Source organism: Squalius cephalus, assembly GCF_949319135.1.
Source record: "Squalius cephalus genome assembly, chromosome: 16".
Lineage (NCBI taxonomy): Eukaryota > Metazoa > Chordata > Actinopteri > Cypriniformes > Leuciscidae > Squalius > Squalius cephalus.
The window spans coordinates 22,611,923-22,623,171 of NC_137137.1; the positions used below are offsets into that span (position 1 = coordinate 22,611,923).

Consider the following 11,249-nt stretch of genomic DNA (forward strand, 5'->3'; position numbering starts at 1 on the left):
AACTTCCTCATAGTTCCCCCAAAACTTCCCCATGACAAGCACCAGTCCTCCTGTAAAAGAACCCGTTTGTATGTTTACAACAATCATGGTAAACCAGTTTTGAAATATCAGATATGCGTGACTGTCACAAACACAACCAAACTGGATATTTAGGTTTGTGATACTAATTGCATGCATTCATGGAGGCTCGAGCTCATGGAAGTTCCTTTAATCATGTGAAAGTTACTGTCATCTTGATGAGGATATACCTTCCTAATGTTCAACTTTTCATAATATTTAATAACACCTCAGCATTTTAACGTTTGATAATCAACAACCACATACTCAAAACTCAAAAACTCAACCTTGACTTGGATGTTAACAAATGCTTGCTGCAAGAACAGTCAGAGGGGAGTATGAAAGCGTTAAAAATAAATAAAAGAAAAGTTAAGAAAATGTTAATCTCAACATTTTAAAGTCAGCCTCATTATAGGGGACAGTTTGCTAATAAACAGTTTCCTAAGACCAATGTACACATTCTTGATCAGTTTTCTTAAAGCAAAGAAAGAAGAGTTAAAAAAGGCTCATCAGGAATGCTTTAGTTGTTTCATGCATTCAGCACAGCAACAAAGACTTATATCTTAGTTTCAACATTCACAAACTCTTTGCTTTAAGTACATTATTGTGTACAAATAGAGACAAACTTAGCAAGAACAATTATCTCTATTATCTCTATATTTTATATTTCTCTATATATTTGATGCTATATATCATTATTGATTTCCTTGTTTTAAATTTTAGAAACTAAAGGATCATCAACTAAAGGATTGTGTAAATAAGACTGTGTATTGTAATTGTGTCATAAAGGATAAAAGCTTCATTATCAGTCCCCCTTGCAGTCAGAATGAGGACCTGAAATATGAAATATGTTTACTTATTTATCATGTTGTACAAGTTATTAGCATTTATAGAGAAATCAACCATCATCAATGAGGTACTAGGATCCTTCCTGTCAAAAAAGCAAAAAAGCAAAAACAAAAAAACCTTACAATGCATGTATACAGGATAGATTTAAAAATACTAATATCAAACTGAATTATTCAAAATCATTTTAACTAACCTGTTGATTTCTTCTTGTAGTAAATGAATCCAGCAGCTGCTATGATGATTCCCAGCACCAGACCAGAGGATCCAATAGCAATTTTGTTCCTCTCAGACTTTGGGAGAGACGGATCTGTCGGGTACACTGGTGTGTTAAATTATGCTGCCCACAAACATATTACTAAAATGACAGTAGGGAAGTATCTCCTCTTACCCCAGTCATAAATCATGGGTTTATTGAAGCTGGCATGCTCCACCATACAGGAGATCTTCTCTCCAGATTTAGGAGTGTATTCCAGTTCAGAGTGAATCTGGTAGTACCAGTCTCCATCAGCCATCTCCATTGTTGAGGTCACTTCAGTGGTCATCAGTTTACCATCTCTCAGCCAGGACACTTTGATGTGTGGAGGATAAAATTCATATGCGCTGCACATCAGTACAGCTGGATGATTTCCACCAGCCCGCGTCACTGAACTGAGCTTAACATTTGGTTTCACTGTATTAAAGGGCACCTATTATGCCCCTTTTTACAAGATGTAATATTGGTCTTGGGTGTCCCCAGAATGTATTTGTGAAGTTTCAGCACAAAATTCCCCACAGTTAATTTATTATAACCATTTGAAAATGTCATTTTTGGGGCCTGTTTTAAAAAGAGCTGTTTTTGGTCTATACCACCTTAAATGTAAATGAGCTGCATATCCCCGCCCTGCTGGACCCAGATGATGAAGAGACTCCGGCACAGAATAAACACGAATGAGAATGGACTAAACGTCTCGGAAAGGTTATTTGATACATTTATGTACTTATAGAGTTTTAATCGCGTCCCCTTTGCAATTATGGATGTGCAACACACACACACACACACACACACACACACACACACACACAAACAAATTGTGATAACTTTCGCGCAATTTTTTGAAACTAACTTATACACACGCTTATGTGGCAAATATGAGAAGATGGCTAACGTTACAGAACCAGAAAACAAATGCTGCAGGGAGATAGACGTTTATACTGTCTATGGAGATAGAGGTATTCTTTTGACATTTTTTATTGCTGCAAAAAATTATGTACGTGACATAAAACTGTCTGACGTTTGTTGAGACATCCTTTGACGACGACAATAAATAGCTTTAGACGCATTTGTTATTGAACTGGCTGACATGACATCGATTGAAATGACTATTTGCTCAAAAATGATAAAATACACTTACTTCTTCTGGAGGTGACGTTGGATCGCGAACAGTTGGAAACGATCCACACTTGAGGATTAACTTTGACCCTCGTTCACTACAGTCAGTCAGAAAATGAATCTCGTATGAAGTTTAAGTGGTGCCTTTTCTTCATAAATAAAATCCATCCGCTGCGTTTTCAGTGGCTCTAATGTCAGTGAAGACTAGTATGTCTATTCTTACATCCCACAACAGAACACCTAAACTTCTTAGGAGACATTACCGGCTGTCGTTGAAACAATATGGCGATGGTGTGCAGAACAGATCACCGAGGGCGGGGTCTATGCCAAAACCAGATGTCAATCAAACCGCGTCGGTGGGGCTTAGCTCATTTCTACGTCACAATGAGGAAAATCTAGAACAGCTCGTTCTGAGACAATGCTTATGATTTATTGAGATAGTAAAAAAACTACTGGGTGGATTTTTATCATTCTAGGGTGGTTTTGCCCACACACTGCCAACACACATTTATGTTCAAACACCATGTAAAAGTGAATTTTGCATAATAGGTGCCCTTTAAGAAGAGCAGCATCCTTAATACACAGCGTGTATACAGTATATAAATCATTATGTATATGTCCCCATAAAACATGGAAACCCAACCAACATGTGTGTGTTCAAGTTTGTATGATGGGTAGGTTTGCGGTCAGTGTAAGGGGATGGAATATACAGTTTGTACAGTATAAAAACCATTACATCTATGGAATGTCCCCATTTAGATAGCTAAGTAAACATTTGTGTGTGTGTGTGTGTGTGTGTGTGTGTGTGTGTGTGTGTGTGTGTGTGTGTGTGTGTGTGTGTGTCTGTGTTTGTGGGGATAGTTTATTTGACAAACTAAAGGTCAACTTAAGAAAACCTATACATTTGAATGATTTTTATTCACAATAAGTTTTTCTGACATTTTCTGATATTAAAACATCCTTTTAGTAATTATTTTGTAGTTACTAGCATATGCTCTACATGTTGACAGTAAAAATGAGAGAGGAGTCTTGTGCCACTTACCTGATTTCTCACAGATAGCTGAGTCAAACACTTGAGCATTACCTTTGCAGAACCAGTCCACAATAGCTCTTTCTCTCTGCACTACAGGGCCACTGTTCCAGAGCTCCGCAAGTTTCATTCCATACTCATTAAACCCCACAAATCTCCCCAGAGTGCTGTCAAACTGTATGAATAGATATTTATTGAAATAATAGCTGTTAAAATACACCATGTCACTGATATTAGAGGAGCTGTAGATGCATCTTGACATACGGTATCGGTAATATACATTAGCTGAAAAAGAATGAACACAGAGAACAAACTGTCAGATAAATGTCAAGAAGAAAGAAACAGAAGAACTTGGATGCATCAGTCAGTTGCAGTACAAAAAGTACTTGTCAAGTAATATTTCCCTTAGGTCCATCACCATTAGAATGAGTCACCCTTCTTAAGATAATGTTGCACCACTACCACTACTACAACTACTAATAACACTTACAACAATAATAGTGCAATTATTGTTATAATTATATTAATTCAATACCGCTCATGTTACTTACCACTTTTTGCTACAAGGAATAGAGCCAGTATCCATATGAGATGATAACACAAGAGCTTTTGCAGTGACATTTTCACTCACACTAATTCTCAGCTGAATGCTACCAGTGCTTTGTTCATGTTCGTGAGATGGATGTCTAAGATAACTGTTAGTGCAGGTATAAGTGTCAAGTGTTGCTAGGCAGCATACTGCTTTCATTTTACAACAAAAACAATGTCAAGTTATTAATCTGATGAATTATTATATTATTCAGTGACCAATTTAAATATAATCAGGTGTCCAAGCACCAAAGTGTGTCAGAAGTCCAAAGGGTGTCAGATACCATAAATCCCAAAATTGACAGGATATTACTACACATTACACATTACTACACTACACATCCGTCTGACACTAGGTGGCGCTATAATATGTCGATTTGCATTTGCAAGCTCCAAAAGGTAGCAAAATATGCTTTATTTAATTATTCTGTAATTGTTACTCTAATATCATGATTTTATCGGGTATTGGTGAAACATTCATGCATTTAAGGGTTAAACATTACATAATGATTAACAGATTATTATTTAATGTAAATTGATATACTTACAAATGTCATTAAACTGTACCTTCCTGTACATCTTGTGAAATGAATATGTGTATACATTTTATGAAAATCAGCCGCAAGATGACATGCATGAAAAGCAGTTTAACATTTTAGTTTAACAGTTTAACATTTTAGATAATAACTCTGAAACCGTGTAAATACGGTTGAGTTGAGTATATCAACTCAACCATATGAGTTGAGTTGATCTCAGTAGTTCATTTGTGTATGGTGTACTGACAGAATAGTTTTACATAAACAGTGTACATAGAAATCTGTGAAATGCTTATATAGATCATTAAATGTTTGTTGTACCCCAATAAACACATTTTTCAAGTTGCCAGACACAATTAAATACAATGCGTTCCATTTGAAATTAAGAGACAATTTTATATGTCTTTTTAGTGATAATATATTCAAAAAGTTCCATAAAGACATTTATTGTTGTGGTACATTATGAGTAATAAAATAAACATTTGTGTTAAACTAGAAGAATATGGTTAGGAGGCAACATGTAGTGAAATAAATTCTACAAATAAAAAGGCCCTTAAGATAAATCCCTCAGATAAATAAGGTTTTGAGCAGCAAATGATCTTCACATTCATTCAAAATTGTCCTGTGACACCCTATGACATGCGATTCATATAAATTGAAATGTTTATATGAGATAAATAAGGAACAGAATTCCTCACGGAGAGTGGAGGCTTAATCCCTGTTCGGTTCGGATGATTTGTGACCGCTTCAGGAGGGCGGAGGTCGATCTGTTCACGACGAGTGTGCTGCCCGTTGATCTTTTCGCTCTCACTCTCAGCGCTCTGACATTGCTCTGTCCAAGAGCCAGACTTTACGCATTCCCTCCGGTAAAGATTTTGCATCTGGTGTTATGCAAAATCAGGGAGGAGAGAGCGCCGATGATTTTCATTGCCGTTGCCGCATGTCTCAGGCGACCGGCACGATATGGCACCCCAGCCCAGAGTTGTGGACCTTCATGCATGGCTGCTTCCGGGGTCTTACAGCTGGGCCTTCCCTTGTCTGACGTTTTAGGTTTCCTGCAGCACAGGTTGGATAATGGGAGCTATTGCCTGGATATTGGGGGCTATTTCATTCCCCGGTTGACGGGCAATCGATCAGGAGGCACGCACTGGTCAGATTTCTAAGGAGGCCGAGGAGACTACATCGCCAGTGCCCACCCTCGGTACTGCCATGGGACCTTGCCATGGGACCTAGCGCTGGTACAGTAGGCTCGCTCTCTACCCCCGTTCGAGCCCTTGGCATCCATTGCTATAAGGGAGCCTTCTCTCAAGAATGCTCTGCTTCTTGCCCTTGCTTCAGCTAAACGCATTGGAGATTTGCATGCATTCTCAGTGATCGGCAATTGTATTTGCTTTGGACCTGGTGACTGCAGTGTCACTCGCCGGCCGAGACCGAGCTCTTTCTACCGCCTTTAAAGCGTAGGTCATGTCTTTGCCGGCTTTGCCTTCCGAGCAGTCGACCTCGCATGACGCCAACGCTCAGGGTGCTGTGTGCCGGTCAGGGCTTTGCAGGTTTATATTGACTGTTTATATCGACTGCTCGGCTGTCTTTCGACATTCTGTCCAGCTCTTTGTGTGCTACATGGACGAGTAGTATCTAAGAAGAGGCTTTCTCACTGGATAGTGGACGCTATCGCTTTGGCTTATGCGAGCCAGGGAAAGGAACGCCATTTCAACATCAGAGCTCATTCGACGAGGGCTGTTGGCTCTTCTAAAGGCAGAGGTTGGTCTGAAGGCACGTCTATTCGGGATATAGCTAGATTTTGTGCGTATGCACACTTTTAGGATGAAATCTGCAGAAAGTTTTATACATGAGGCCCCTGCTCTTTTCCATACACGAAAATGATCACTGGCAGTTGAGTTCAGTTGCAATATTGCTCAGTTCATTCTAAAAATCTGTATTATATCAGGAATTGAATCCGGCCCCAATGCACAGGGCCGTTACTAGGGCATTAGGCCCTGGTTCTGTTTATTGTTAGCCACCTTTAAAAAAATAAAAATAATAATAATTAATGAGGTTTTGCATAATTAGCATATGAACTATACATACTATGTTTAAGAAAATATTTTTATTTTTGTTTCAATAAAAGGCTTGTAGACTATTAAAGTCTATTAAAAGTCTATTAACCCTTGTATGGTGTTTTAATTTTTTATCAAAAGAAAAATGATACGATTAATTTTTTTTTTTCAAACTCAGACTCATTGGCCTTGGCTCATTTTCTGTGAAGAACATATCAGAACACATTTTCAATGACCACACACTACAGATAAGAACCGAGGACAAAATATCATTAATAAAAACCAGGAGTTAGAGATGCAATCAATTGTAGAAGATTTTTACTGAAGAATGTTTTGCCGTTTCATCAGCAAAAGTCAGCTCAAGAAGAAGAACTCAGCAAGAAGTTTGTAGGCCGCTCTGTGAACACATTTAATACAGCAGCAATTATACTCTAACATGGGTCACTATACTGTATACACCATTATTTCAGGTTGAATGATTCTGATTGGTTAAGGCATTGATAAACTTAGAAAAATTCTACATATGGGCTTTTAATCAGATGCACTTTCAGAAGAACTTTGCTTCCAAGTCAGTTGCAGTTGTTTCCTTTAATGAGGAAGAAAGTTCCAGCTGCGACTCCCAACAATCCAAGAGTCAGACCCACTCCACAGAAAACAGCTGGACCAATGCTTGGGAGGGCAACATCAACATCTGAAGAAGAAAAAAACATGAAAAAGATATTGGAGGCTGCGTAAAATATTAACATTATATATTATATATATTTATATTTATTTTTTTAGCTGCACTGAAATCTAATATCCATTCTTTGGATTTGAAGATGGCACTCACCCCATGTTTTGATCTGAGGTTGACCCTGAAGGGCTATGTGGATCACAGTGCAGCTGTAAATGTCTCCTTCAATAGGTGTAATCCTTAAAGTAGAGAAGACGCTGAAGGTACCCTCTGCCCTTGGGCGGTACTGGCTTAAACTCATGCCCTCTGTCACATTAACATTATTCTTAGTCCATGATATGCTGATAGATGGAGGATAGAAGCCGGTCATATGACAGATGAGGGTGTTCTGCACACCTGGTTGTACATCATCCCTTGGATAGATGGATGTTTGTGGTGCATCTAGAAACAAAAAAATATATATTTTTAATTAATTCAAACAAATATAGATATCACAGTAAACTTTTGAGGCAAAACTTGATTACACTGGATGCATATTTGTAACTATAATTTAATTTCTGTTTCCAGATTAAAAGATCACTTCATGCATCATAGTGTAAATCATGAATTTGGCTTTGAATAAAATAAGGTTAAAAGTAGCATTATTATTAAGAATTCATAACGAGAGTTGAATTGTTATGTTGTTATAACTGTCTATACCACTGACTTTTAAAGCATTTGTAGATGGGATATTAATTAGTAATGATCCCCTTTATAAAGAGTTACCATATCCCTGTATGTGCATATGCAGTATTGATGTTCATTGAAAAATGTAAGATTTAATAGCACATTTTCATGCCTTACCCATTTCTGGTGGTGGGCTATTGAAAATGTTAGTCAAAAAGGCTACATCACTTTTGCATCCTTTCATTTCAACAACACTTGTTTCATAAAAATGAGGAAATACAAGAGGATTTCCAAAATCAGGTATTGTTACTACTCCTCTCTTCTGATTAAAGTCGGCATGCCACATTTCCTCTCCATCGATTCCATGCATATCCTCTCCATCGGTATCAGAGCATCCATGAATTCCAAAATATTCATGGAATACTGAAATAGAATGAGCATAATAAAGTCAATATTTATACACATGAAATAGCCATGACTCTGAGTCAATTATTTTGCTTCTACTGTTACCACACCCTCAAGACATGATTGTTGATGTTTTATTTCAAGACATTTGTAAGGTTTTTGTCTTTAAAACAATATTTTGTGTAGGATTTTTTTTTTTACACATCTCATCCCAAGCCTCCTAATTCCAAAACATCACTTTGTTTGTGTTCGAGGGGTTCACATTTGCATTCTTTTTTGCATCTTTGCGAAAGGTTTGATTTAACATACAGTATATGCTATAATAAACCAAAGGTGTTCTTTACAGTATGTTTTTATATCAGTTCTACAGAGCTCTTTTTTTTCCCTTGTCCGTCCTGGTGCTTGAGCTGGTAATTGGGTCAAAAGACTGAGTTTTTTTCTTTCCTTTGTTATGATTGTACATTGTTTGTTTCCTCACATTCTACACCTTGAGGTACAGTACATGGGGATGCCATCCCATGATGTTTTAAGCAGAATTGGGCAATTTGAGTGTAATGTATTATGTATTTTTATGGTTTAAATGCTCATTCTGTACCTGTGATGTACTTTTGTGTGAAGCCATCAATAACTATTCCTTGTTATAAACTGTTACAAACCTGAATTGTGCTTTTGTGAATTTAAGGACATGGGTCCCTTTCATATCTGTGAAATTAGGCATTAACTATCCAACTGCTTTATGTAGGCTATTCATCAACTCATTGTGTGTCTGTTATAATCTGAGTATACATGAAATGAAATAAATCTCAATCATCTACAATCATTGTAAAACTATTTTAGCTGCATAATTGGCAAATGAAGAATCTAGCTGTATACAAACCAATAGGTAATGCGAGGACTTGAAGTCAATGTGAGTAATGGAATAATGACAAACAAATATATAAATAAACAATCATTCACTTTGATTAATTATTTTTATTTATCACGTGATGATAATGACTTCCACAGCTAACAACTTAACAAAGGCTAAAAGGGGTAAACAGGAATAATAGTTCAGGAAAGGGCAAAGTTACAGTGATTCTGGCATGTGTAGTAAGCAACATGCATGAACTAGGAATATTTTAATACAACAACCCTGAGTACCCTAAAACCACACAGAATACCGTGTACCCTAGCAAGCACAAGACAACCACACAGAGTACCTTAGCAACCGAATAGCAACACCCTAGCAACCACCCAGAATACCTTAGCAAATGCATAGCAACACCCTAGTAACCACCCATAATACCCTAGCAACCACATAGCAACACCCAAGTAACCACCCAGAATACCCTAGCAGCTGCATAGCGACACCTTAGCAACCACCCCGAGTACTAGCAATCGCCCAGGATACAATTCATAGCAACACCCTGTCTAATATTTTTAATCTATCTATCTATCTATCTATCTATCTATCTATCTATCTATCTATCTATCTATCTATCTATCTATCTAAATGTTGCCTTCAACACATTATAATTTTAAGCTTTGAAGCTACTATAAACTTCAAACTTCTTCAAACTGATAACCTTCAAACTTTTCACACTTTCTGATCAGGCTTACTCAAGCCAACTTTGTATCAATGAACGTTTTTATTGAGTTCACGACTGCAAGGTCTTTTTTTCAAATTATCCACTTAAAAACCCCAGTACAGGCTGTGTGATGCTGGCCGGTATTGTTGGCATTATACATGCTATTTTTTTTTTTTTTTATGTCACTGGGGTTTGAAATCAACTGCTTGTGTTTTCATGTAGAGTTACCTAATAATATATGCTACCTATCAGAATGTTCTTCCAATGCTATGTTTTCATAATTATAACTTCTAAGGTCTATCCATCCATTTTCCAAAACCATTGGAGGGTCATAGATTTAAAGTGTTGGGAGCAAAACCTATGCAGATGTAGTGTTTGATTGTAATCAGTAACTTCAACTATTCAGTGTATAAGTTTAATAAATCTTTAGCCGATCCTGACTGGAATCATGTACACATCCTTACATGTACATTTCAGAATATGTCTTTACATTAGTTGTCTGTTAATATTTTAAAAGCAAGAACCTTGGATCAGAAAAAAGTGTGACCCTAAATAAATAATATAGAAAAATATGTATGGAATTTATTGAATACAAGAACATTTAAAAAATACAAGAACATTCAACAATGATGTGTTCAGATAACTGTAGGCTATTAATTGTTTAGAGAGCATTACCTGCAACTGTGTAGTCTATTCAACTCTCAAATCTGACAGAAACTTGTCTTGCCATGTCTTCATTGTCTACAACTTCTGATAACACATTGCATAGACATTCTAATCATTGCTGATTTTTAAGTGTTCATTGTGCTTTATGATGGAGTACTATAACATTTCTTAGCACCACTAAGGGTGATTTAAAACATGTACATGAAATAGTTCTTGTACCAAGAGTTTTGAACATTACTTGTTACTTGTGGAAAATAGTACCAAGAATACAAATTTTACAAACCAAATTGTGTGAAAGGAAACACAAAAAACCCTTAACAAAAACACAAGCAGGTTTTGAATGAACGACTAATGGTGTTACACATGATCAGTTTAGTCATTTTACAACTTCCTGATTATAAAACTTTAACTTACATTCAGAATCGGTTGAAAGAACAACAGCAAGGGTGAGAATGGTTATGTACAGCTCCATCTTGATAGACGAGAGTCGAGCAAACGTCAGAGAAATATTTAACAGGTGAAAAATCAGGTATTTCCTCTGTAAAGGCTTTTGCATCATCCACTCAGAGTTTGACCCACAGAGTGACATGACTGTATCTAGGAGGAATAAAAGGTTTTCCTCTTTCACCTGTCAGGCAGCTTGCTAAACGTTTTCTAACATGATTCCTTCAGTCTTCAAGTGTAAATACAAAACTACAGTTTTTTTTTTGTTTTTTTTTTACTGCTAAAAAAAGTAATGAGCTTTAGTATGGGTGAGTAACTCACTCAGTTCTGTGTTACGATTG

General features: G+C 36.9%; 2 protein-coding genes across 2 annotated transcripts; both read right to left on the minus strand.

The window, feature by feature from the left end:
• Nucleotides 1-414: 414 nt before the first annotated feature.
• Nucleotides 415-3,972, minus strand: LOC307173588 (H-2 class II histocompatibility antigen, E-S beta chain-like). The gene is made up of 5 exons (XM_079896813.1): nucleotides 3,857-3,972; nucleotides 3,318-3,590; nucleotides 1,295-1,576; nucleotides 1,100-1,213; nucleotides 415-988 (listed from the first exon to the last, which is right to left on the minus strand). Exons 1-5 carry the CDS (start codon nucleotides 3,924-3,926, stop codon nucleotides 966-968), a joined length of 762 nt encoding a protein of 253 aa, XP_079752939.1. The 5' UTR covers nucleotides 3,927-3,972; the 3' UTR covers nucleotides 415-965.
• Nucleotides 3,973-4,807: 835 nt separating this feature from the next.
• Nucleotides 4,808-10,975, minus strand: LOC307173592 (H-2 class II histocompatibility antigen, A-D alpha chain-like). The gene is made up of 4 exons (XM_079896817.1): nucleotides 10,879-10,975; nucleotides 8,003-8,248; nucleotides 7,316-7,600; nucleotides 4,808-7,177 (listed from the first exon to the last, which is right to left on the minus strand). The coding sequence occupies exons 1-4, from the start codon at nucleotides 10,934-10,936 to the stop codon at nucleotides 7,056-7,058; spliced, it is 711 nt and encodes a 236-aa protein (XP_079752943.1). The 5' UTR covers nucleotides 10,937-10,975; the 3' UTR covers nucleotides 4,808-7,055.
• Between the last annotated feature and the right edge of the window lie 274 nt (nucleotides 10,976-11,249).

What these genes read in the sequence shown, in the direction of transcription:
- LOC307173588 (XM_079896813.1), bottom strand. Translation starts at nt 3,926, where the DNA reads ATGTCACTGCAAAAGCTCTTGTGTTATCATCTCATATGGATACTGGCT. An exon ending in ATTCCTTGTAGCAAAAAGTG is followed by an intron (nt 3,591 to 3,856) that starts GTAAGTAACATG and finishes ATTCTTTTTCAG; the next exon opens with CTAATGTATATTACCGATAC. An exon ending in AGCTATCTGTGAGAAATCAG is followed by an intron (nt 1,577 to 3,317) that starts GTAAGTGGCACA and finishes CCTTTAATACAG; the next exon opens with TGAAACCAAATGTTAAGCTC.
- LOC307173592 (XM_079896817.1), bottom strand. Translation starts at nt 10,936, where the DNA reads ATGGAGCTGTACATAACCATTCTCACCCTTGCTGTTGTTCTTTCAACC. An exon ending in TCTTTCAACCGATTCTGAAT is followed by an intron (nt 8,249 to 10,878) that starts GTAAGTTAAAGT and finishes ATTCTATTTCAG; the next exon opens with TATTCCATGAATATTTTGGA. An exon ending in TAGCCCACCACCAGAAATGG is followed by an intron (nt 7,601 to 8,002) that starts GTAAGGCATGAA and finishes TTTTGTTTCTAG; the next exon opens with ATGCACCACAAACATCCATC.